This window comes from Biomphalaria glabrata, chromosome 12, assembly GCF_947242115.1.
Source record: "Biomphalaria glabrata chromosome 12, xgBioGlab47.1, whole genome shotgun sequence".
In the NCBI taxonomy this organism is placed as follows: domain Eukaryota; kingdom Metazoa; phylum Mollusca; class Gastropoda; family Planorbidae; genus Biomphalaria; species Biomphalaria glabrata.
This window is the reverse complement of record NC_074722.1, coordinates 19168018-19195451: the sequence shown is the minus strand read 5'-3', so window position 1 is coordinate 19195451 and position 27434 is coordinate 19168018. Positions and strand designations below refer to the sequence as shown.

At 32.8% G+C, this 27434-nt stretch overlaps 1 protein-coding gene across 7 annotated transcripts; it reads left to right on the top strand.

The window, feature by feature from the left end:
* The first annotated feature begins 1437 nt into the window (after positions 1–1437).
* On the top strand, positions 1438–27121 carry LOC106058569 (rab GTPase-binding effector protein 1-like). 7 transcript variants are annotated; one of them, XM_056005387.1, is made up of 25 exons: positions 4220–4424; positions 6199–6263; positions 7365–7475; positions 8149–8373; positions 8624–8750; positions 8955–9060; positions 10576–10698; positions 10810–10881; positions 11900–12035; positions 12194–12352; positions 13124–13249; positions 14595–14717; positions 14975–14994; positions 15179–15422; positions 15942–16046; positions 16157–16287; positions 17832–18053; positions 18433–18531; positions 18622–18660; positions 18761–18862; positions 19263–19452; positions 19967–20133; positions 20381–20497; positions 23839–23949; positions 24099–27121. In XM_056005387.1, coding segments are annotated over exons 1-25 (3090 nt in total). In that variant the 5' UTR covers positions 4220–4422; the 3' UTR covers positions 24267–27121. The 7 variants fall into 7 exon arrangements, with proteins under 7 accessions (XP_055861365.1, XP_055861362.1, XP_055861363.1 ...); XM_056005390.1 differs by lacking the exons at positions 4220–4424; positions 6199–6263 and adding an exon at positions 1438–1596; XM_056005388.1 differs by lacking the exon at positions 6199–6263 and having other exon boundaries at positions 4222–4424.
* The last annotated feature ends 313 nt before the right edge of the window (positions 27122–27434 follow it).

Sequence of the window (27434 nt, the reverse complement as noted above, 5' to 3'; positions counted from 1 at the left end):
AGCAAATATTTCTCGATTATTTTCCACAGTACACTAAAATCTTGATCAAAATTTTATGATACATTGTCATGCAAAGCCTCAAAGATGTAGGGCCACAAGAAAAAATTGCCAAGCGAAAAAAGATGAAGATAAATTTTCTATCGACACATAAGAAAGAGCTACTGATGGAAATACCGTCATTGGACCACATTGTTCATGAAATAATAACCCATAATAACAACGTCATGATAAATATGAATTTTAGTCACCTTTATTGAATCCTCAGATGGAAATCAATTTCGATGGTTCTCCCAGCGACATAGACAAAAACGAATTTTGTCTGGGGGCTTCAGGTAACAGTTTCTCCAGAAGTCTCCGAACTTCCAAAACAAAATGTCAGTTCCCGAATATTACTATCTTGATTCGCACATTTTTTTTTATTGTGGTAAATGTGGCTACAGCAAGCGAAGTTTTCCAAACATACTTTGATGAAGAAATACTTACAATCAACGATGACGAATTTACGGCTCACTAATTTGGCAATTTCGTCTATTGAACAAGACATAGTGGAAAAAAACTAATTTCGATAAAATTATCGATAGTTTGCCGGCGAGGAAGCACATGAGATTCACTTTTTTTTTTTTTGTAAAATCGATTCTTTGCGAAGTAGCAATGCATAACGAAAACACTTTATTTCAAAATTATATAAACTTTTCGTTGTTTTTAAATCATGAGGAACCGCCCCAGAGGGCTACGCCACTGATGAAATTCCAGAGTCTGCTATATGTTTAAGTTGAAGAGGGGGGTTTTAACGTCAAAAAAAAAAAAAAAAACTCTGGAGGGGGATTTTAAACTCAAACCATCCGCTGGGGCAAATGATGATTTAACATTAAAATATCACCTACAATAAATAAAAAAAATTGTTAAACAGTTGTGACAAAGTACCATGTCGGGGGGGGGGGGGGGAAGTTGAACCATGAACATCCCCCCTGCCTACCCCCACGAGTGGAATGAAAGAATAATTAAGATGCCACTTCAAATGCACCCAGGGCCTGGGGGAGCGCTGCATATGTAATTTAAGCTCCTCAGTGAATTACGGAGCGGAGCCAAGCATTTGTTTCCTCTATTCGGAACTTCAAAAATTCATTTTCTGAGGGAGCTACATCACAAAATTCTTCTAACGAAAAAATAAATCCAGGTCAAAATTCAATCTGCATTTCACTGCACTTTATTAATGGAACCCAGCGTCTGGTTCAAAAAAAAAGATCAGTCTGAAAATTTTTCCTAGCGAGGATTTTTATATAGGGGAAGTTTGAACACACATATGGGCATTAATGATATTATGAAGTAATTTGAAAAAAAATATGTTAGAGGAGTTACAGTTGACTCCCTTGAATAGTTATCTCGGTCTATCATGATAGGTAACTGAGTAATAAGTAGATGTTTCGAAATGTAGGTCAAGTTTAGAGCCATTTCTATAACGCCCATAAAACTGTAGGCCTATAATGTTTCCCTTTTTATCATCAATAGTAAAAGATCTAATTATTAATCAACGAAATAAAACATCATCAAAGAAATGAAAGAATGGATTAACGACAACTAATTGAAGAAGATTTGGTGAGATGTTTTACATTTAAATCGATCTATAAAATTGTTCCGATATTCTGCAACAGTTAACTAGATTAACAGATTATTATCCAATATAGGCCTATAAAGCACGATGTAAGATTTTTTACCAATGTTAGTGCTCTACTTATGTGTATATGTTCCTTATAGAAATCAACGTTTTGATAAATCTTATGAAACTTGGCATGACTATTCCTTACAGACGTATATGTTAAAACCCACCCTTCCCTGCCACCACGAGCAACGCCGCGTATTTCTGCTAGTAGTCCTACGCTATAAATCGTTATAAATCTAAACATTGCCTTTTCAACTTGTATACGCTATAGCAATGGCGTCACCGGGGTCGACGTGTCACACGATGTGGAAAGCCCAGGGTGTCACCCTCCATCACCCCCCCCCCCTAAAAAAAAACTATCTAGTTGTTTTTTTCTTTTGTTGAAGCCTATTACTGTGAGCTAATGAATTGATTGTCGAATCTATTTTAAACTTAATTGAGACATTTTATCAATATGGATTTTAAAAATGTAAAATTATTAATTTATAAACTTTGAATTGCGCATGTTTTCTATAATAGAGGCTATAAAAGAGCTTCTTACGGAAACGGTTTAACATTATACTGCTTCAGAAGAGGCAGATCGTGCACTGATCAGATTTTCGTCCTGCGAAATATCAGCGAGCAAAGCCTAGAATACAAAGGCTGATGACCAGTCTTGAAAAAGCGTTTGTAGGCCTATAGTGTCCATCGTGAATCGCTCTGGAAAAGAGCAAGACAATATGGTATATTGCAACAATTTGTCGAGATTCTGAGAAATATATCCAGCTAATCAATATGTTAATTTGTGTTAAATAAGACGATGAAATGACGGAGCTCTTCGACATCAAAATAGGTGTGAGACAATAGGGTGTATTTTACCCATATTTTCTGCCGTAAAAAAAACAACACAAATCAGGCTGCATTCGGTATCCCATTGCATGAACAAAACTGATATACGGACCTGGATTTTGCACTCGGGAATACACAATGAAATAAATACAAGATATGACAGAGTACATAGATAGAGACGCACTCAAAGTAATCGTATGTAAGGGTCACCGTCAATCAATATTCTCCTACAGATCTTGAACAAATGGAAAAGTCAATCTATTTAGGGCAGCAGTCATCTTTCAAAAACTACGGCCTATCAGAAGCCATCTTTCAAAAACTACGTCATAGCCTATCTGAACAAACAAATCAATTAGCCTGGAAACCAATACAATCCTAAATACAATCATCGTCCCAACGGCCACCTACTCTTCGAGGCGTGGAAGGTTGATAAAAGCCAAAAAACTTAGCTCAGCTGGGATGGCTGAGAAAGATCCTAGGATTAGGCCTACCATACCAAGATCATGTTACCAATAGAGATATCCTCGCCCGCCCCATCTGGAAAGTGGTGACCGAACGTACGGCGTATCATTAGACAAGAGGAAACGTTCACCTAAGACATTCTTGTAGCATCAAAGCCGAAATAAGGAAAGCGAAAACAAGGCATTCCACCTAGAAATGGCGCCGCACCTGTTAGAAGACCTAAAATTCGTTGGCGCCTAAGTCTAAGTGTTTTAGTAGCTTTTACAGCCAAAAATGTTAGGTTCGGCATCCAGTTGGTGAGATAAGAAATCTGGGCTCGGGGGCCCAGCGTTTTTCTGCATTCTAAGTTACAGAAACTCATTCTCCTGGCGTCTACAACACATCATTTTCCTGCTTGTAGGAAGATTAGCATACAAGTCAAAAGAATTAAGAACTAGGGTTGGGATGGGTTACTGAGATTCGAGTAAGAGCATATCAAGTTGGTAATGAGCTTGATCCTAGTCCTATTCAGCAAGTCGACTTGTAGCGGGCTTTCAAGTTACACAAAAGACGTCACTAGAACGACGCGGTACTTTATTGAACAAACATTAATGTCTATTCTGACGTTAGAAGGTGTCAGACTAAAATTGCGTTACAGAAGATGCATTGATATTCTTCTTCAATAGAACCTTTTGGATCGCTTTTAGTTAAAGTAGGCCTATTTCACGTGAAAAAAAAAAGTTATGCTTATAAGATCATTAAAGATGAAACTAGAATCTATTCTTCTAATGAAATTGCTCAATAAAAAAAAAAAGATTGGTATATTTGTACTATTTAAGCATGAAAATCCGCTGTCTAGGCAAACGCATAGACGGCGATAAGAAAATCTAAATCGACCACCTACGGACAATGGTTATGCTTGCCCTGGATGTGGCGAAATATGTAGGACACATATCTGGGGCTGCGCAGCCACGGGAAATACTGCATTCCTCACTAATCTTCGGACTCAAAGACAAGCCTTATTATTATTATTAAGCATGAATTAAGATATATCTAGATTCTAGATCTAGAACTAGGGTCCACAATGCAAATACAACTGATTTTTTTTATTCATTAAAGTATCAATTAAACGTCATCGCGCCCTCATAGATAGAACTTTGGAGTTGGTGAAAGAGGGGGGACGCTCACCACAACTTGATCTACCTTTACTGCCTTTAGAGTTAGACTTGCTTAGTAGCTATCATAATAATCATGCGGACAAGGGGAATGAACAAAAATAGGCCTACACCAAAACGACAGTGTTCTCCCGTAATATGCTTTTGTCGGAAATAGATGGCGAAACAAATTTAGGCGACGAGAACAAAATGAGACAATATCCGATGCTAACATAAACACAGACATGCAATCTTGATTTAGAATCTGGTCTAGATCTAGATCTAATTGTGAACCGTTGAAATGGAGTCTGATTTGTCAAATGAGATTTCATCCTCTTTATGTATGATTTCTTTAAAAAATCTCTCTGTCTCTATAAAAATAGCTTCACTGGGCTTCAGTGACTTAGTCGGTCTTACTAGATCTACTTAGTTTTAGATCTACATCTAGACCTTATCTTATCTTATATAATACAGACGTTACTTCAAAAAAGAAGATGATTACGTCCTACGCGTCATGCATTTAGTCATGCATATTAACCAATTCTGCCTCTCTTAATTAAGTAAAAAAATTCAGTCTTGATACCAGTTACTAGAGTCCGACTCTAGACTAGAGTCAGTAGAGACTAAAGATACTGACTATACTTTGATAGACTATGATTACTAGATCTATGAAGTATGATTTGATTAGTATGGTAGAGACAATAGATGAATAGACTATTGAATAGAGTGACAGTCTAGACTAACTGTCACTAAGAGTCTTAGTCTAGACTTCTAGACTCTAGACTGACTAGAGATAGTAATAATTAGTAGACTCATTGTAGAGTTGATCAGAGTATACTTTGTCGTCTTTGTATAGTTAGTACTACTGACTATAACTCAGTTAAAGTATTTAATAATAAAGTTAAGCATACTCAGTTCTAGATTTATATTCTTTACATCTAGCTAGACTGGCTAGAGTCTAGTACTTGATGTTATAATAATTTAATTTAAGAATCTATATTTATTGTGTATATAATCTAGAGTCTAGAGTAAAGCTGGCTTAGGGCTTATCAAACACCAAACTTTTGTATATATCATTTAAGGAACATCTTACAGATGACCATATTTTTATCAATGCCTCTTTATTTTGATGATTATTACAGAAATACTTTGGTTGTACAGTGCACTATCCATTTTTCTAATCTATTATTTAACACATTTATTAGTTTTATATTCCTGTGTAAGATCATTTCTACTAGGTGATAAGTACACTGGTATGAATGCATGTTTTTTTGACATCATACACTGTACTAGTGATACACATGAATGGAGTGCTTCCAGTAAGACCTATAGATATATTTGGCTGCAGGATTGAAAGGAGAACTTGTAGATCTATATTACACTTCCCTTGCTTTCCATTACATTTATTCAAAGTTATAGTAGATGTTTGATTTTAGAAAATGCTACAATTTCAAACTAAAATTTCTTTTTGAGTGTTCATTTATTTTTATGCAATGTTTTCTTTAATGTTCAAGGCAAAAATAAAGGTAATCAGTAAATTATTAGTATACTAAAAGACAACAAAAAACACTTACAAGCAATTCATAAACATGCTTATTAAACATTTTGACAAATAATGCATTTTTTAAAATAAATGTAAAAAAAGTTGTTTTTATTACTCCTCCCCCAAAAAATAATTTATCAAGGAAAACTGATGGTTTTTCAAATTTGAGTTATTGATATATTTAAATTATGGGTAAAAAGTTGTAATAGTAAACATTTTATCATTTTTTATTTAAAGATAGTAAATTCTTGATATCTAAAAAAAAGGTGACTGGTCATTTCATCCCTTGTCATTTCATCTTTGGTCACTTAATCCCGGTCATTTCATCCCCAATTAAATATTTTTTTCTTTGTCGTTGTGTAATTGTGTTGTTAAGGCTTTGCCTTTAAGCACTCGTTTCATCTAATACATAAATGTGCTTATTTAGAACACTTTCTGATATTTTGGACATGTTATTATAGTGTTCCCTCTACTTTCTTCATACTTGTTAATAATGAAATAATATATGTAAATAACTAGATATATTGAAATGCAGAGTTTGTATTTAGTTGTATTGTTTCTCTTTGTTGTAGGGATGTCAATATTCACCTGCGCAAAGTGCGTGATGTAATGATGAAAGCCAAGGTGTGGTGGAAAAGTACGATTAGAATAATTATGATCATGCTGCTCTGCGCTCATAATTTATCATCAAAGGCCAAGGTGTGGTGGAAGTAGTGGAAATCCTTTGAGAGATGAGAGTGATTCTCATTAGAATACTTATGATCATGCCACTGATAACTTATCTTGTGAAGGCCATCTTTCACTTTATTTGTAAATCGTTTTTCTTGAATATGAGTGTCATTTCCAACGTTTTATTTATTCTTATAAACGCTAACTTCAAGAAATACGCAACACTGGTCAAGAAATTACAAACGATGTACACAATATGAATCAATGGATCGTTTTCTGTACCTACCATCAATAACCTATCTTATTGATCTCAATTAACAAGAAAAAAACAATTTTTTACATTAGCTCTATATCTATAGATGTTAATTTTTTTTATATGTTTAATGACATTATATTCTCTTCTAATTTATTAATGTCTAATTTTTTTGTCATGTAAATAAAATAAATAATTTCATACTTTTACAATATTATTTGATGGATCAGAGGATGAAATGACCAGGGGATGAAGTGACCAAATATGAAATGATGGGGGATAAAGTGTCTGGGATGAAATGACCAGGAACCCCCAAAAAAAGCAGGGTTCTTAAAGATTTTATTTTAACTATGTGTATTAAAACTTTGCAAAATATCTAATTTTATAGACCAATGAATGACGAGTTTATAGATGTTTTCATTGTTTTTCTAGTGTATACTAATATGCAGTTGATCTAATAAATAGTTAATTATCTTTATATTCTAATACAATCAGATCTATTCTAGATCTAGATTAAGGTGACCAGACGCCTCCACTTAGGCATGACAGTCCCACTTTAGGCATAATATTTTATATGCTTGTTTTTATAAGCATTACAATTCTAAAAAAAATGTATTGCAGTGCTTTTTGTGTTTGACCCCAAAATCTCTTCAGTTGATCTTTAAGGATCTTGAAAATCTAGATATAATGAATATTTATGATAAATTTTATCATGATTTCTATAAATAACATAAACTACATAATAAATTGTACACAATATAAACAGCTTACAATTTGCTTTAGTTAAATGTTATCGTTTTGTTCATAAATTTTTAGTGGATGAGCTCAAGACAAAAGTAGCACTACTGCTAAAAGAAAAAGAAGACCTTGAAACAGATTTTGGACTTAAACGTGCCAAATTTAGAGAACTATTTCTACAAAAGGAAAGTGAGCAATCATTTCATGAATACACTTCTAGTAGAGTAGATATCTCTGTATCTCTATATGTATTGTGGAGTTTGTGTGTGTCTGAACAAATTGTTATAGATGTTCTTTGTTTAAATTGCCCATTGCCATCTCCTCCAGGAGGTTTAAGCTAAGAGGTAATAATCTTCAATCCTGGTGAACTGTAAAAAAAAACAAAAAACAAGCCTTACAAGTCATAGCCAAGTATAATGAAATTTCCTTTAAAGACTGCTCATGTCAACTATGTGAATTTATCCTCAACTAAAAAATATTAACATTTAGTAACATTATCTTTTCTGTCTTATTAGTTGAGCTAAAAAGCTAAATAAAAAAAAATCCTTTTTTTTTTAAAACAAAGCTCATATAAGGGGAAGAAATCTAATTAATTACCAGTAAATAATTCATTAATTTGTTAATTTTTTCTTTATTCATGTCTAGTCTATGCCAGTGAATAATAGTGCAAAGTTTCAACTTGATCCGAGAATGTTTGTGAAAGAAATAACTTGTACAAACTTTATACCAGACAGACAGACAGAGTGAGCTGATATAAGCTTTGTAATAAAAATATTTGGTCTAGTAATTTTGTCTTTTCTATTAAATGAGTTAAAAATACTTGTTTTTAATAATATTGTGTGTTCTATTTCTATCTTATTAGATGAGCTAAAAACTGAACATGAAAAACACGTCCACAGTGAAAGTCAAGTGAAATCTCTACAAGATGAGTTATCTAGCATGAAAGATGAAATGAACAAGCTGCGATGTGAACTGGAGGGTGTCAAAACTGCTGCAGCTATGTCCGAAAGCAACAAACAAGAAGAACTGAATAGTATTATTTCTAACTATCAACAAGAGCTAGCCAGCTTACAGCAGTTGTTGAAAGGTTTTTCAAGTTTTATTAATCATTCACATTTTAGCTAGAGGCTGACCGTTTACAGAAATAGCCTTTCAAAATTATTTGTGTAGATATTTATATTCTATTTGAAAATAGTAACTTTTTAAAATGCCCTTACTTTTAATATCATTTTATTATTTGCTTTGTTTTTATATCACTTAAATTTTGGTTTCCAATCATTGTTTAGGCCCAGACACATTTATTTGATCATGTTCTTATTTTGTTTGCCTTATGACAGAAGCAGCAGAGACTGCTTCTGATAACACTGCAGCTAGGTATGAATCAGAAAGAAGTAAACTTGTATCTCTTAATGAAAACTATGAAGAAGAAATACAAGAGCTGCGAAACAAACTTAGCCAGGAGAGGTGAGATCAAAACTTATAATGTTGTTGTACATGCTGTAGGTGTAACATACGCTGAATACATTAGCCTGGTCAACTGTTAGCCAACCAAATATTTCATTGTTCATGTCATATAAACCTAAAAGTTGATAAGCGATTTTTAGTATATTTTCATTAAAAACTAAAAACAAATACTTTAAATATTAACTGTGTCTGTTTTCTTTTTAGAGAGAGTTTCCTGTCCACTGTAGCTAAAAGTATCAAGCGTGTGGGTGCTGTGGGATCAGCTAACACCAGCATGGAACATGAAAACTTAGAAGAAAGCATGAGAAAGGTTTTTATTTCTAACACTACTTTTTACATGGAAATGAAGTGCTACAAACACTAACATCTTTTTTTTATCTATATATTTTCTATTTTTGTAAAATCCTAGATGTTTTAAACTTGTTTAATATCCTTCAATTAGAAAATAATCTGTTAAAAAAACAATACATTTTATATTTGCACTTAAATGTACATTGTATACTTAGGTGTTATAATAAATGAAAAACTGTCATGGAATCCCCATATTGATGAAACTATTAAAAAATCAAACAAAGCATTAGGGTTTATTGAAAGAAATTTCTATAAATCAAAAAAGAACATAAAACTAAAATGTTATTTAACCTTGGTTAGGCCAATAATGGAATATGCATCCTCTGTTTGGGACCCCTCAACTCAAGAAAACATTAAGAAACTGGCACAGATACATACTAGAGCAGTGAGAGTCATAACAAACGAAAAAACAAACTATACGTGAACTGCAAATAAACACTACATCTATAGAACAAGTAAAGGCATATAAATATCTAGGCGTTATCATCAACAACAAGCTTTCATGGGAAGACCACCTTGGAACTCTGACAAAGAAAACAGCCCAGCGATTCTTTTTTCTATACAAACTCAATAGCTTTAAGCTAAACAAGAAGATCCTTGAGACATTTTACGGCGCGACTGTACAAAATCTGCTAACATACGGAATAAGTTGTTGGCAAGGCAACGCCTCATCTAAACTGTTGCGACGTCTAGAAAACGTCATTAAAAAAGCATCAAAAATTACACTCACAACATTACCACATTTAAAGGAACTTTTTGAACAAACGTGCCTAAGAAAAATCTAAAAAATCTTGGAAGACAACGGCCACCCGCTCCATCAGAACTCCGCCAGGTCGTCGCGAAGTGGGCGACTGCTGTCAATCAAAACAAGAACGGAGCGGTACAAAAACTCGTTCGCACCTCACTCGGTCAGACTCTATCACCGCCACTCGCTGAATGAACTCTTTATGTTGTCTGTTGTATTTATGTATATTTTTCTGTTGTGTTGTCTTTATATGAGAAACGAGTCCTTGTAATCACAACAAATTTCCGTAAGGATCAATAAAGCAGTCTTAGTCTTAGTCTTAATATTCACATTTGACTAGAGTAACACTTTTAGTAAAATCACTAAATTTAGAAAGCCTTCAGGATAGAAGACTCAAAAGTAAAGTAGCAATTATACATAAAACACTAAACCATAATCTTCAAATACAAAAACAAAATCTAATAAAATACTCAGAAAGACACAAAGATAAAAGGCACATTCCTCATTCCATATGCTAGGACAAATTTGTACAAATGCTCCTTCTTCCCTAGTGCTATTAGAGCATGGAATGGGTTGCCTGAGCTAGCCAGGAAAACCAGTGACTTCACAGAATTTAGGTCATTGGTTAATATGCATGACTAAATGCATGACACGTAGGACGTAATCATCTTCTTTTTTGAAGTAACATCTGTATTGTATAAGATAAGATATTCTCTTATTTTCTTCAAGGCTCAAGAAGATGCCCAAATCTTAAAGTCAGTTGTAGTTCCTTTGGAGAATGAAATTAAAACACTCAAAGCCAAACTAAAAGAGACTGAATTAAAACTTGCAGAAAGTCATAAGAAAAATCAGGTGATTTCCTTAACTATTTATTGGCAGTCTATTGAAAATGTAATATTTTCTCTCCAAATTTATCAAATTTAATACCAAATATATTTATTATAAGCCTTTTTTTTTTCCCAGAGTGCTTCTGAGAGAGACAGGAAGTCACCCACATTGCCTGACCTAGATTCAATCACTGATTTGAACGAGAAAGTATGTAACAAAGTAGTATTTAATTTTAGTATTGAAACAGACAAAACAAGTCTACTAAATAGTATGATTTCAATCAAAATGTTTGATTAGAATTCTGATGTTTGATTCGTACAGTTCAGATCTCTATTCTATAATCTCTTTTAAATTTGGGCAGCTGTTCTTTTTTTAAATATTACACTTATTATTATTTTAACAAAAACATTTTTTTTTAAAACTTAAATCATAATAAAATAATTGAACCCGTGACACCATCAGCTGCTTGAACGCTAATGTTTCTGATTCAGCCAGCAGGCAGTTCATACTTGTGCGTTTATTTATTGGTATGCTCATTATATGGACATCTATATAGAACACTAGACCTAGACTTCTGATTTAGTACTCTAATCTAGATCTACTTCTAGATCTAGACTCTATATGTAATCTACATTAGATGTCCATAAAAAATATAAGCTTAGATAATCTTGAAGACTTGCCTCAAATTTTCCTGAACATTAATTTCTTAAACTCTTGAATCATTAATGCCTTACATTTGGAAATTCCTGAACACGATAGTCCTTTCAAAACCAATGTTGGCTGTAGATCTAAGTTATTCTAAGTCTAGTACTCAAGCCAAATATAAATTTATTTATTTTTTACTTTGAAAAATTATAATGGTCAAATTAGAGTTTTCCCTATGTGGCCAACAAGCTAGTTAGTAATTCTTTTCTCAGCAATATACATCAACTGTTACATTTTTAGGAAAATCATTAGAGCCATTTTAGAGATCAGCGTCCAGGCTGGTTGCTTGCAGGTTCTAGGTTCCATGAACTTGTGACTTGATTAGAGTTATTGTAAACATTGGTTTTGTGCTGCCTTCAGGACTTAGGTGCTCAGCAAACACAACTTAGGATTCAACTCAGGGTTCAAACTGGAGCCTCTTGCTAGGTAGCCAAAAGGCTTGTGTCTCTGCCGCACATCCTATTATCAATCGAGTTTTGATGATTTGTATACTATTTGATAAGATTCAATGTTCACCTAGGTTGAGAAATTGTTTAGCTACTTGAAAGCTGAGAAGGCAGCTCGTACAGATCTGGAAATGTATGTAGCAGTACTGAGCACCCAGAAGACAGTTTTACAAGATGAGGCTGATAAAATTAGTGCCGAACTTAAAGCTGGTATTTTTTGCAATTGTTTATTTTTTTGAGTAAAATGTTAACTTGTTTAACTCATCTAACATTGTAATATAAGATTGATCAAGTTAATATAAATATATATATAAATATATATGATATCCATTGTTGGATCTGTATGGATTGTGTTCTTTTTTTAATAGTATGCAATATTTTGGAAGAAGAAAAGCAGTCTCATGAAGCTTTAAAACAAACATGGCAGATGGCGAATGATCAATTCTTAGAATCACAAAGACTGATGATGATGGACCTGCGCAGAATGGAGGGAGTGTTAACAGTAGAACAGCAGAGACAAATAGCTGGTAGGTCAGTTTTAAACATTTTGCTTGTATATTAAATGACATTTCATTATAGAAAAGTTGTGCATTCTACTAGATTAGGAGTTAAATGTAACTACAACATTCTCCAGCATCAGGAACTAATGGATTAAAAAAACTTTTTAAAATTGTACTCATTAATCTTTTATGCATACACAATTTGTTCTGAATGTCCTCTTTAACCTAATTTGGTATATTCCTAATACTGTCAAATGAGATGAGAAAGGGGGGGGGGGTCAAAAGCTTTGAAATTATTTCTGTCTTGTACCAAATTTTAAAATAGAAAGAAAGTGAGATTTAGATAATTGTTTTTTCATGAAGAATGGATGTTTATGCATATATTTTTTTTTTTTAAATAAAACTTGCACACACCTTACCAACCAAAAAAAAAAAAAAAATAAAACTGTAAACAAGGCTTTGCAATGTTGAAAAAAATTATATTAAGTTGTGCACTGTAAAATTACTTCAAAATCTAAAAATTACCTTTATTGTTTTATTTTTAAAATGTGTTTTATATATTAAAATTTATTTAAGACATAAGGAATTAAAAAGACCAATCTCCTTTTGCATTTGATTTAAATGGCATATAAAAAATGGAAGTAGGAGCTTATAGGTTTTCAATGTACAAACAAATTTTAGGTTGTTTTTTTTTAGCTAAAGGTCTGCTCTAATTTCTCTAATAATTATCTCAATGGTATAAATGTAACTTCATTTAATATGAACTTTATGTTATTGTTGGTATGGTGTAATCAACAGATGAGAAGAAGGCCTTAACAAATGTAGAAATGGAACTTATGACCACTGCTGAAGTAGAAACTAGTCAAACTAAAAAAAACAAGAAAAGAAAAAACTTGCATAGTCAAACAAAAATTGATAATCTCAGTAAGAAACATAAACCTAAGTGCCCAAGGCTTGAACCTCCTTTCTGACAATTATGAAAGCTTTTTTTCCCCCTGAATCCTTTTGCTACTTATATTAGGAAACTTTTGTTTTTGCTTCCTAACATTTAATTGATGAAAGAATAAAAAAAAAAGAATGATGTGTTTACAAAATGTGTGGATCACTTAGGCCTTAAGCCCACATTCTGTCTTAAATTTTCCTCCAGTGTTTCAATTTTCATTACAAGTTCAAACTTTTTGAATATTTTGCTTTTGTAAAATTTATATTTTACTTATATAAAAATTGTACAATATTTTACCCTTTTTAAACATCATCTTCACCTATCCCTTAGTCTGTTGAACAGTTGCAGCACCATACAAGATCTGTCGTCTTTCTCCATTCTCCTCTCTGTCCTTTGTCTTGGTTAGAATTTCATTCAATGACAGGCCTGTCCATTCTTTGATGTTGACTTCTCATCGCTTGCTCTGTCTTCTTCTTCCTGGTACTGTTACCTGAAGGAAGGTTTTTGATGCCCTGAGGACCTTGTGATGTGGTTTGATTTTATGTTTTTGACAGCGGTTAGCAGGTCATCATGGCTTGTTGTAGTATTGCTGTATTAATCCTGTTTCTAATCTCTTCATTCGTGATGTGGTCTTTGTAAGTGACATCTAGGATATTTCTGAAGCATCTTAGTTCCATTGCTAGGATCCTCTTCTTGAGATCTGCATCCAGTGTCTAGGATTCGCATGCATCTAGCAATGTACCCCTGACCAGGGAGCACATCAGTCTGATTTTTGTGTTGAGGACTAAGACTTTGGCTGTCCAGATTGTTTTGAGTTTTTGCAAGTGCTGCTGTTCACTGTGTTTAAAACTACTGACACATGTCAGCTTTTCACCACCAATGCTGATGTCTCTTTTAAAGCCCTGTTGGCTATCGGTCATAATATGCGTTTTTTCAACATTGATTTGCATACATGCCATATGCAGTGGAAGTCTTATCTCTGCGCATCACAGAGTCAGCTAATTCTTCTTCTGTCTATGTCCTCATGCTCAGTGTTTTACTTATATAATGAAATTAAAATTGTTTTATTTATAACTTTTTTCTTTATTTTTCTTTTAAAAATGTTTCATTGAACTTATGTATAGACAACCTATACTCTTGATTTTTACTAATTTATTTTAGTTGATTGAGCAAAATATAATTGAACAAATTAAATGTTAGCATAGGCAAGTTATAAAGCTATTTATTTATAATATCTGTTGAATACATTCAATGCATTCTGATTTGTAAGTTTAGATCTATTTCTTAGATCTATTTGTGTCATACTTTGACTTTTATTTTGGAAAGAGTTACAAGAAAAAGATGAAGCTAGAGAAGCTCAAGAAAGAAAAGTCAAAGAATTAGAAGAGAGAAGAGAAAAACAAGAAAAAGAGCAAGAGGAGAGAAGAAAATTAAGTCAAAGTAAATTGGGTGAGTTCATTTTTGAGACAAATTTGCTTCTGTAACTGAATCTACAGAAATTGTTTACAAAAGTTTGTTATTTAAAAATTCATTTGAAACATTGTCTAAAGAGAATGTATTTATTTAGAGTGTAGATATACGCAATGCTAAAAATTAAATTCATTTGAAGATATTGATTATATTATTGATTTATTATAGCTTTTGTTCATGTCTCAGTTTTATTGTTCTACCTTACAACCTTTATTCTATTGAATATTTTTTTTCAGAAGAAGAAAAAAGAAGATCTGTAAGTTTCACCCACTGTCTTTTAGTTGTAATAGTTTTTAATTGCACTATAATGTCTTGGGTTTTAATAGTTTTTGATCACACTATAATCCTTTGGGTTTTAATAGTTTTTTGATAACACTATAATGTCTTGGGTTTTAATAGTTTTTTATTACACTATAATCTACTGTTGAATTGTATTCTAGGGTGCAGGAGTAGGGAGACTATCACCATTTGAGTTTTTATCCTTTGATAATGATGGCTCTCACTCAGAGACTATCTCTGTCAAGGGATCCAAAAATTTGCCTGGAGCATCAATAGTACGTCGCTCTGCATCTAGTTCAGATATTTCAGATGGCTTTGGTCGAGAAGATTTGGATGACGATTGCTTATTTTTAGAAAGTTCTACTCATGAAACAAGGTCATTGAATGAGGCAGATGGTGTTTTAAGTAAGCCTTTTTTTTTTTAAAGTATCCCTTTAGGTTTTAATAATAACCAATTGCTTCCAAATTCAAATGTTTTCACTTATGAGATGGCTTATTGAATGTAGTCTTTATTTAAAGTCCATTTAGAACCAGATTTTCTGCTACAAACATTTGTATTTTTTTATTGATGCTGTATCTCATTTTTAAAGTTTTGAAATTGGATCCATAGTTTTTGTTTTTCAATAAATATCTTTTATGTCTCAGTTTTCACTTTAGAATAAAAATATAGGCCTTATATTTACAATGTAATTTATAACAGTCTTCTTTAAACATAACCTTGTTCTTTGACGTTATTCCATTAAATTGCAACTTTACCTTTAGGTTAGGTAACTTAATGATTGTAAGATGATCTTTTTATTAAATTAACATTGCTAAAAATTAATTATATTTTTCTATTAATTTATTCTTACCATATGGTTGAAGCATTAGCATTTTGTTACTAAACATGTTTCATGAGCTGGTTATTACCTGACTTTATTCTAGGAGGAAGTATGGACAGTATTGAAGGAATGACCACAGTAAGGATTAGTCCAGAGAAAGTCCTCAACCTCCCTGCATTGTCTGCTGCTCAACTGAAGGCCATCACAGGTAGTAAAGATAAATCTGTGACATCTTAAGAATATTAATTTTAAGACATTAATTCTTGCTTGGTAAGATATAAATTTAAAACAGCATTTGAATGATTTTATCTTTCTTAGACCCAACACCAGAGAGTGAAGCCTACCTGTCACTAGTTGCTGGTATCAGATCTAAACCTGGCACTAGCAAACAGAACTGGGAAGGCAAGAGATTAGTCAGTGAGAAGGAATGGACTTTACTGCAGAATGAGGTATCTATTTAATTCTAGATTTTTTTTTTAATGACTTTTTTTCAAATGTGTCATGTCAACATTTTAAAGATTAGGATTGTATCACTTTAGAACATGTTAAAAATATTTGATTGCAATATTTGGAATGCTCAAAATAAACAATATTGAACATTTGTTTCAGGGTAAAAATTACAAATATATTATATATCACTGTCATTATCAAACTCCTATTGAGTGAAGGCATGACAAGTTTAATTCTCTCTTTTAAAAGCCCCTGATAATAAATGTGTGTTGCAAAATATGTTTCCATGCAGATCAAAGGAAGTGATGTTCTTAACCTATGATGAATAAGAACTTGATAACATTGTTAGCTTTCCCTCCCTACAAAAGGGACAATATGGAAACCTATGGAACATTGACCCACCTGCACTGAGATGCTATAGCTTGTTTAGGCTAGGATAGTCTTTAATGAAAAGCTCGGAGCACTTTTCATGCTACTAAACTCAACAGGCTATTTCTCTATTTCTAAATGTTGGAAGAGGAAAAGTTGGAATTTGGAAGCACTTGAGACTTTGGAGATCTGAGCATTTTTTCTCTAAACCTTTGGATGATCACCTGGGCATGACAATTTACTAGTTTCAGGGATGATCACCTGGGCATCTACTAGTTTCAGAGATGGTCACTTGGGCATGACAGTCTACTAGTTTTAGGGAGGATCACCTGGGCTTGACAATTTTTTAGTTTCAGAGATGATCACATGGGCATCTATTAGTTTCAGAGATGGTCACTTGGGCATGACAGTCTACTAGTTTTAGGGAGGATCACTTGGGCTTGACAATCTACTAGTTTCAGGGATGATCACCTGGGCATGACATCTACTAGTTTCAAGGATGATCACTTGGGAATGACAATGTACTAGTTTCAGGGATGATCACTTAGGAATGATGGTGATAACCTTCATTTGAAAGTCTACAGTTTTGTTGTCAGTCCTGTTTTATGAGATCTGCACGATGTCACTATTAGGTAATGATGTTCCTGGGTTTTGTATAGCCCATGACAAAAATGGACTATGTGTCAGTAGGATGACCTTTGTAGCCTTCAGCTGCCTCTGGCAGATTTGTTGGTCTTTTATCACCTTGGTTGCTTTCACATGATCCATAGAGGTTTACTGATTCTGAGCCAGGAAACTTAATATAAATTCCATACTCAATAGTTTGGAGAACTGATTTAGGACAAGAAGGCATTAATTGTCTCTTTTTCACTGTGAGGATATCTTTAGTTAAAGGTGGCCTTAACTTTCAGGCCTTTGGTTTAGCTGTTCCAGTGAATATCTTAGAAATAGGATAGCTATTCATTACCAAGCTATTAAAAGTACTTTCTTTAGCCATACATTTTCTCATGAAAATTAGTCAACTTAAATTGAAGTGTTTTCTTACAAAGACATTTACTTTTATTGATATTAAGTTGACTTTGTTTTATTTAATTTTTTTTTGATTCATTTATTTGTTCAAATTATTACATAACAAAGATAATGTTTGAAAAACAAATGCAATACATGTGTCTAGATGAAATTGGCCAGAGAGAAACTTGGTCGCCCATGCAGTATGTGTAAGAACTATGAGAGCCAGCTGCAGACTGTACAGGAAGAACTCAAGAATGTCAAGACAGAAATAAAACATACTGAAAGATCTTTGGCCAGTGAACAAATGACCAACAAAAACTTGTTGAAGTACCAAACTGAGCTAGAGGAAGCTTTAAAAAATGCAGCTGAAGATGCACAGTCACAAGTAGGTCAAACAAGTTTATTTTTTTAGATGTGAAATTTTTTTAAAAGTTTTCTTTTTAAGTTCAGGCACCTACTGGATAAACTTTAGTCATGGTGATAATTGAAGTCCCATTTCTAAAAGTGCTTCAACTTTTTTGATTGGCATCCAAACTATTTGACCAGGGAATTTTATTTGCTTTAACTAAAACCATTTCATTTGTATAACCTGTTTTAACGACTAGCATATAATAATTATTTGGGCTATTCCTTGCATTTGCATAATCTGTTTTATAGACCATGCAGTTCCTTTTATATAAATTATTAAAGAACCAGGCATACTAATTAAATTGAATATTTTGTATGTGTTAATGAAATTGATACAAAATGATTCACTTTTACAGATTTCTCATTTAACTAACAAACTTGTAGACTGTGAGAAATATATAAAAGACATGAAAGAACAAATAATGGCCACCCATGTCCAGCTTCAAGACTATAGTGTAAGTCAGCAAGAGAAGCTTTAGCTCTTTGTTTTCACACAAAGAAATATATTAACAAGTTTTCATTGTTATTTAATTTTTTTTCTCTAGAAAACTCTGGTTGATGGTAGACAGGAAGCACAAAATGAGGTGACTATCTTAGTAGTGTTCTTTGTTTTAAAACACAGACAGAGTTTTAAATGTCTTTTATATTGCTGTTCAAATTCCAACAAAACCTTTTCTGTTTCAGCTGATCAAACTTCAAGAAGAAAATGATAGTCTTGTGGATAAATATTCAAAGACAGCTCAACAGTTACAGAATGAAGACATAAATCTACCCAACAATCTAGAGGTAACTCTTTCAGATCTAAATGATACCAATTGTTTTTGCTTTATGGATTTTAAATTTAACCTTGATCCAATTCAACAATAAATGTATATGTGCACAGCTTTTTTTGTTTTGTTTAAATTTAGAAGGATAATAACATTCTGAAAAATTCTTAAAGCAAAACAAATTCTTAGACATTGAATATAAAAAAAAAACTTTGTATCATAAGGAAAATAAAATATTTATGAATATTATAATCTTTTAACTGTTATTAAACAGCGAGCCTCCTGTCTGTTGACATCAAAAAAGAATCTTACAAATGTTTGTTCTGAAAATATGTTATTTAAATAGATTTTTACATATTGTATTTACTAAAGAAATGAGTAGTTAATAGAGATTTTATGTCATATTTTATTCTCTTTAGGATATGCAGTTACTCTTATTAAAATACAGAGAGGAAATTATCTCAGCCAAAGTAGCTAAAGAGCATACAGAAGAAACACTGCGCAGTGAAATAGTCTTTTTGAAATCTCAGGTCATGGGGGAGCAACAAGAGAAATGTACTCTTGAGGAAACATTGACTCAAGAAATCAGTGCTCTACAAGCTAAAGTTGGTATGTTGATTCACAGTTTTCAGTACAGTTGAACTGTTTATCTGTTGTGTGAAATAAAAACAAAGGAACTAAGGCCATCTTACTTGCTAATTAGAATGTATAAGTATTCCAATGGGTTCAATAGATTAGCCTCTTTTATTCTTCTTATGTTATTGTTATTATTTAAACAAATCTGGAGCTGTAAGATCAAGATTTATACAGTTGACCAATGAACCAATGAAGGATTCAATTTAATCATATTGGTGGGGTTGTCTGCGAAGGTTTGATTTGTGATAGGGCAAAGAAAAATGTGAACATGTAATATTTACAACAGATTTTTATTAATTTTTACTATCTTAACTGTGAATAGTTCTTGTTTTTAATGACTTAACTGTATAAATTTAGCTCTTGTTAATAACCGCTGAGGGATTACGGGCACGACATGGCCTAAATTGTACTGATGTGCCAAAAACCCAAAATACAAAAATACAAATATGAATCAAATATTTGGTTTTATTGACACCTCCTCTAACAGGTGAACTTGAAATACTGCGCAAAGAATTAGAAAAAGAATCAGCTTCTAAATCTGAAGTGCAGACCAAACTTCAAGAATCAGAGAACTCATTAAAAACTATACAAACGAAGTCCAAGCAACTTATTTCAAAGATGCAGGAAAGATTAGAAGAAATGGATAAAAGAAAGGTCATAGCTTTTTGATTTTAAATACAAGTCATTTAGCCAGTTGTCTGCTACATGATAGTTTTGAGATGCCCTTCTTAATCATTTAGTGAACAATAGGCATATTATTATACCTATAAAAACATAATTATCTTTAAAAGCATTTATGTGTTAACATCTTAGTTAACATAATGATTATATAAGATTTTAGTTATACATAATTATTGTTTATGAAATAAACAGGATTTAATGAATGCATTTAATTTTACAGTCTAAACTAGAATCAGAAAACCATATTTTGAAAAATAAAGTTCAAGCTTTGCAAGTAGATTTAGACAACAGTGAAGCAGTGCAGAGAGACTTTGTAAAACTTTCACAGTCATTGCAAGTAAGTTTTTTTTTTTAAATTGTCTTCTTGTAAGATAATTGTTCTTCAAATAAAGTTGTTTTCATATCTTGTAGAGGTCAAGCTCTTCTTGGTCTTGTAAGCTGATGTCTTGTACTATTAAGTGTTCCTCCTTGAGCTCAGAAAGACCATAATGCTCAAGAAGAAGAAATAAAATGTAAGGAAAAAGAAGATGGCTTGAAAGAGATTAATAGTAAGAAAGAAACAGTGTAAGATCTAAACAGTAAATATTTGACAAGAAAAAAACATTCTGAAGTTGTTGACTACATACTTACAAGAAGAAAAATTTCTGAAGATGTGGACTTCATACTGACAAGAAGAAAACATTCTGCAGATGTGGACTACATACTGACAAGTAGAAAATAATTCTGAAGATGTGTACTACTTACTGACAAGAAGAAAACATTCTGAAGATGTGGACTACATACTGACAAGAATAAAATAATTCTGAAGATGTGTACTACATACTGACCAGAAGAAAACATTCTGAAGATGTGGACTACATACTGATAAGAATAAAATAATTCTGAAGATGTGTACTACATACTGACCAGAAGAAAACATTCTGAAGCTGTGTACTGCTCTGTACTATAGAGACTTATTAAACTCATTAATACTGAAAGTTACTTCTCAAAAGTAGAGGACCAAGTCTATTTCCTTATACCTGATGTCCAGCTCAGAAGTAGAGGACCAAGTCTATTTCCTGATACCTGATGTCCATCTCAGAAGTAGAGGACCAAGTCTATTTCCTGATACCTGATGTCCATCTCAGAAGTAGAGGACCAAGTCTATTTCCTGATACCTGATGTCCAGCTCAGAAGTAGAGGACCAAGTGGACCAAGTCTATTTCCTGATACCTGATGTCCTGCCTTGAAGTAGAGGACCAAGTCAAGTTCCTGATACATGATGTCCAGCTCAGAAGTAGAGGACCAAGTCTATTTTCTGATACATGATGTCTATCTCAGAAGTAGAGGACCAAGTCTAATTACTAAAAAAAAAGGGTACCTGTAATTCAGCAAAAGAATATCCATGCTGAACTAGGAAAGACTGGAGAAAACACCATAGCCATATATGTTTAAAAAATATGTCATCTAGGGAAGAACTTAAGTCTTATCTTTATCAAAGAAAACAACCAACAAATTTGTTTTAACCATGGTGCTGTCTGTTTCAAAGTCCTGCTGAAAATTTTTTTTAAAGCATTCAAAATCAGGAAGAGCAGGCAGGCTGATGGACAGCAGGAGGACAGTTAGTGTTAGGTTACTTTTTTAAAAATACCTTTAACACTAGCAAAACCTTTACCATGTCTGTCAATTTCAATAGCCCAGATGAGAAAGGGGCAGGGTTAGCCTTGGGCTAGCAACTCCACCCTGTAAAATTTCAATTGCTACAGAAACATCAAATATAGAATAATCTAACTTGATGACGGCATAAGACCACTCTTAACAAGGAAGTTTAACACCTAATACAGGCAAACAACAGCTGAAAAGAGACTGCAGACAGATTTTAATGAATACAGCTTGACGCCCAGTCTGAGAAGGTCTATGTCCAAGTCTTCATTTAGGCTTGCATAGAGCATTTTGGACTATGAAACTTCAACATCTGTAAAAACACCATAAAAGTAATTCAGACAGTCAGAAATGAATACATAGGGGAATGTTTCAAAACCAAAGTTGGGAGTAAAACAACTGCCCCTACCTTTTTCATAATTTTTAAAGAGAAGATTGGAAGATACTCTGCAAGACCACGAAGGAATTGTGAATATTATATCTTTAAAATGACTAGAATTTTGTGGAAGATATAGATGCTTTGGGAGGAACAGAAAACTAGCAGATTTGGTGATGTGCATTAACAATACATCTAGAGAGTGTGGAATACAAATTAACTGCCAAAACAGATATGAGATCAACAGTGTGCAGAAGTCATTAACATTGTGAGCAACTATTATAAACTTCAGTTATTATCTCTGAAAAGATCTTGAATATCTTGCCAGCTTGGCTTAGACTACAACTTCAACAAGCACTGAAACAATTAAAGAATATGAGAGATTATCCATCATATACTCTTTTTATTGGAGTACCGGTAAGAAAAAAAAAGATAACCTTTTTATTAATAAATGAAAATTTAGTGACATTTTCTTGGCTTTATATTAATAAAAATTGTTTTTAGTGTCCACATTTCTCTCTTTGGATTTTTACATCTTGAGAGAGAAACATTTCACTCAGCAACATTTTGTATGGACAGGGATTAGTATATTTATGGTATATCAAAAACTAGCACTTTTGTTTATAGCTAGACATATAAACCATTTCTAAAACAAGTTCAAAATGTGATGTATTTCCATCAAGATTGCAGAAAAAAGTTTTAAATTGTTTAATTATCTCCTACAATCTGTTACGCCAGTTTATGTGTCTTAGTGGGAGTATGTGACCTTGTATTAATAAAATAGGTCATAAGACCAGTGACTTCTGGTGTACTGGCAAGTTAGTCCAGTGGTACTTTGTGGTCCCAAATTATATTGTCTAGACTATCAACTATAGCCTCTAGATATACAAAATGACTGAGACAGACAAGTAATAATACTGAGATTTCAGTTGCAACAAACAAAAGAGTTTATTTAGAAACAAAAGAAAAAGATCATGGAAAGTATGAATGGAAATAAAGGCTAACAATAGAAAATGAAATAATGAAACAAATCAAAGTAGTAAGACAGGTTCAGGTCAAAATAATTAAAGAACCACCATCACAGAGGCACAATAGTGTCTTATGTCAAATACCAAAACAATGGTTTACAATAATATAATACATGCACTAACAATGAAATGACATCATCCATGAGACACACTACTGTCTCGTATCAAAACAAAAGATGTCTTTTACATTAAAAAAAGATACAGGAGAGGAAAAGAGAATAAGTAGACATAATATTTACATAAACCAACTTATTACTAACAAATAAATAAAGTCTACTTAGCTCATTATTGAAACACTCTTCCCATAACAGTGGCACACTCCTATTGAGTAACACAGTAATAGAACAACAACACAAGTATTAGTTAAACATTATATGATTTAGTTCAAACTACACTGGTCAGCTCAAAGACTCAAGAGAGAGTGGCAATTGTCAACAGTTAACAGGGACTTAAATAAAGTATTAAAGGGGACTAACTCTTTTTGAAAAAAGAATAGCTACCCTTATTGACCCTCTTGTTACAGAGTACAATGACTTGAAGGGGTTACAAATAAGTTATTTTTGTTTTGTTCTTTTTTAAACACAAACTACTTTTTGTCATGTTTAAAAATATTTTCATTTGAAATTGAAACAGATCCAATTAGAAAAAATTCGTCAAGCTGAAAATGAAGTTCGATGGCAGCATGAGGATGATGTTGAGGACTGCAACAATTGTAGACAGCCTTTCTCTGTCACCAAACGCAAGGTAATCAATTTATTTTTTGATTAATAATTTTCTAATTAACTTATATTTTTTTAAACAATTTTAGTCATCCTGTCCCTAAAAGCAAAGTTGTTGTTTTTTAAATCAAAATAATCTATTGTCTATACTATTTTCTAATCATAAATCTACAGCACCATTGTCGTCATTGTGGAAAAATATTTTGTTCTGATTGCACCAATAAAGCTGTGAACAGTGGACCCAACTTTAGACCAGCCAAAGTGTGTGATGTTTGTCACACAATCTTGGTAAAGGATGCCACTCCGTACTTCAGCACTGAGCCTCCAGCCACACCAGATTAGCTTTCTAGAGCCATTTCTTTCCAATCACTTGGTGGATTCTGTTATTTGTTTCTATGATTCAAATAAATCCTCACTTAAATAATGGAACTTATTTAAGGATAATTTATTTCATTTTATACTTCATTATGGTTTATATTCAGTTTTTATATGTCCCATTTCATATTTGTTTAAATCATGTTCTTGAATGGTCATTTCATTTTTGTTTATTCATGTTCAATTGTATGTTGGAGCAGCTTCACTTATCAATTAGAAGTGTACATGTCACTTGAAACCTAATGACAACTTTTGCTTTTATTTGAAGATTTTATAACTTTATGTAGGTATGTCTATGTATATGCATACATACATTATAGAGGCTGTCAATGCTTTGGCCTGCTATGTCATCACTCTTGAATATATTTGTTTTGGTAGATCTTCTTTTACACCTCACCTTACATGTTCACTTTGTCAGCTTGTGTGTATGCAGGCATGTACAAAAGTGACCAACATGTTTATTTATTAGTCCATCATTTATTTCTCATCTTGCTCAATCATTAGGAGTCATTGCCATTTCTAGACCTTGAAAAAGCTGTCCTTTACAATGCTAATGGAGCAACGGCAAGAGAGTAGTTATATTTCTAAAATATGGAATTGAAATAAAGTTATTAGTTCAATTAGAGCTTATGGAGTATCAACTTTAGAAGCAACAGACAGTAGCCTAATTGCTTGAAATATTTATTCACTTTATTATTTTTTTCTTTGATGTGACCCAATGGACATTTTAAAACTTTTTATTGAGTACTAACACTAATTCTATGAAGCTAGCTGATATTTGTTCACTGAATTGTATAGTTCATGACATTTTTCACTAAGATAAACATGTATTTTTTTCTTATATTATTAAATGATGCAACAATTTATTTTAATACTATTAAATACACTAAGTGAAATGTTTAAATGTGTTATATGTACATAAATCTTTATTGTATATATAGCCCAAGCTGTGTTTGTTCACTCCCATATATTCCTGTGCACATTTCCACAATGTGCATTGCAATATTGTTTCTTCATGGGTCTTTGTTTGTAGCAAACATTTGTGATAAGAGTGACAGGCGATTTGCTATCAAGTATGTGTGTGCGTGTACATTACAGTAGTATAGGCCTGTGTGCACATTAGAGATTTGTAGATCTGATGTTTGTTTTATTTATTGACTTAGACATTAGTACTGTAAAAAGAAATAAACATCATAATGCAAGTACAACAAACTTAAAAATATATTTGAATGATACCAGTTACTATTATTATATCAATACTGTTATAGTCATGGAAGAGAAGAGGTTTAGAAATAGTCATAATTTGGCCGATGTGAATAACATGTATCTAGTGTTAAGGAACAAAATGTTGTATAACTTGGTCTAAACAAAATTTAAGACTTTCTTTAGACTTTTATTCAGTTTCATATTTGAAAATTTGTATTTACTGAAATTTTTTGATCCAGCATTCTATTATAAGTTTATGGCTAAAACAAACAATCAGCCATCCTGACCAGTATTTTTTTGTTGTTGTTGGTAATTCTTCACATATTTGATGCTAGTCATTACAGTGAGTTGAAGAGACTCATTCATTGTGCCCTGGTAAGAACAAAGTCCTGGGTTGAAAGTCACTACAAGATACAATATGATACTTATGGCCTATGCATAAACTCTGCTATTTAATGTAAACATATTGGCCATAACTTATGTATGAATCCATTTCATAAATTATGTGTGAAGTATTAGGAGGTGCTGTGGCTGAATGGTAATGCGCTTGGCTCCAGATTCAGATCTCGGTGAAGACTGGTATTTTGAATTTTGGGATATTTAGGGTGCCTGAGTCCACCTAGCTCTAATGGGTACCTGACATTAGTTCGGGAAAAGTAAAGGCTGTTGATTGTTATGCTGGCCACATGACACCCTCATTAACCGTAGGCCACAGAAACAGATGAACTTTACTCATCTGCCCTATAGATCTCAAGGTCTGAAAGGGGAACTTTACATGTATGAAGTATTTATGGCATTTGTCCTGTTCTCCTGGCTTATAAAGCTAGACTGACATGTCAGATGTGACCATTAGCCACATCATACTTCTCAACAGAGAAGAAAGTTTGGTGGTAACAGTAATTTTAAACCTTAATAAAACATTTTCTTTGGATTCACAAATTTGTACAGCATCTTCAGTAGTTGGAAACTAGTGAATATTTATTTTTTCATTTGTGTAGGTTATTGATGTTGCTTGCACCATATCCTTCTCTTGACTAACTTGCGTAGGTGTGACTTGTTCTTTAGGTTATTGATGTTGCTTATACCATGTCCTTCTCTTGACTAACTTGCGTAGATGTGACTTGTTCTATAGGTTATTGATGTTGCTTGCACCATGTCCTTCTCTTGACTAACTTGCGTAGATGTGACTTGTTCTATAGGTTATTGATGTTGCTTGCACCATGTCCTTCTCTTGACTAACTTGTGTAGATGTGACTTGTTCTATAGGTTATTGATGTTGCTTGCACCATGTCCTTCTCTTGACTAACTTGTGTAGATGTGACTTGTTCTTTAGGTTATTGATGTTGCTAGAACCATGTCCTTCTCTTGACTAACTTGCGTAGGTGTGACTTGTTCTTTAGGTTATTGATGTTGCTTGTACCATGTCCTTCTCTTGACTAACTTGTGTAGATGTGACTTGTTCTTTAGGTTATTGATGTTGCTAGAACCATGTCCTTCTCTTGTTTAACTTAAAAGGGGGGGGGGAGAGATTCACTCTTATTTAGATTGTAACTAATTTTTAATGCAATGGGACTGTCATGAAATCATGTTTTAATAAAATTTGATCCAACTGATTAGTTAAGCTTTTTCTATTTAAAAAAATATTTTTTAAAATTGTATTTTTTAACAATTGAAATCTTCTTGATCCAATGGAGATACCAAGATTTTGACTAGGGATTATTGAAAGGAACTTCTACTCTGAACATGCATTTAGTGGCTATCACACACACACAAAATTCAATTACACTTTTTTTCAGCAAGTGTAGTAGTAAAAGAAAAGAGACTTCCTGTGTGTACGTGTACGAATGTATCATTCAATGCCCAGCAAGTTTATACAACCTTTTCCATTTGTGCTTAAAGGCAGTGCTACTTTTAATTTAAAAAAAAATC

Coding starts and splice junctions, on each gene's coding strand:
- LOC106058569 (XM_056005387.1), top strand. Junction 12,036..12,193: donor TAGTGCCGAACTTAAAGCTG/GTATTTTTTGCA, acceptor TTTTTTTAATAG/TATGCAATATTTTGGAAGAA. Junction 18,054..18,432: donor CTGAAGATGCACAGTCACAA/GTAGGTCAAACA, acceptor TCACTTTTACAG/ATTTCTCATTTAACTAACAA.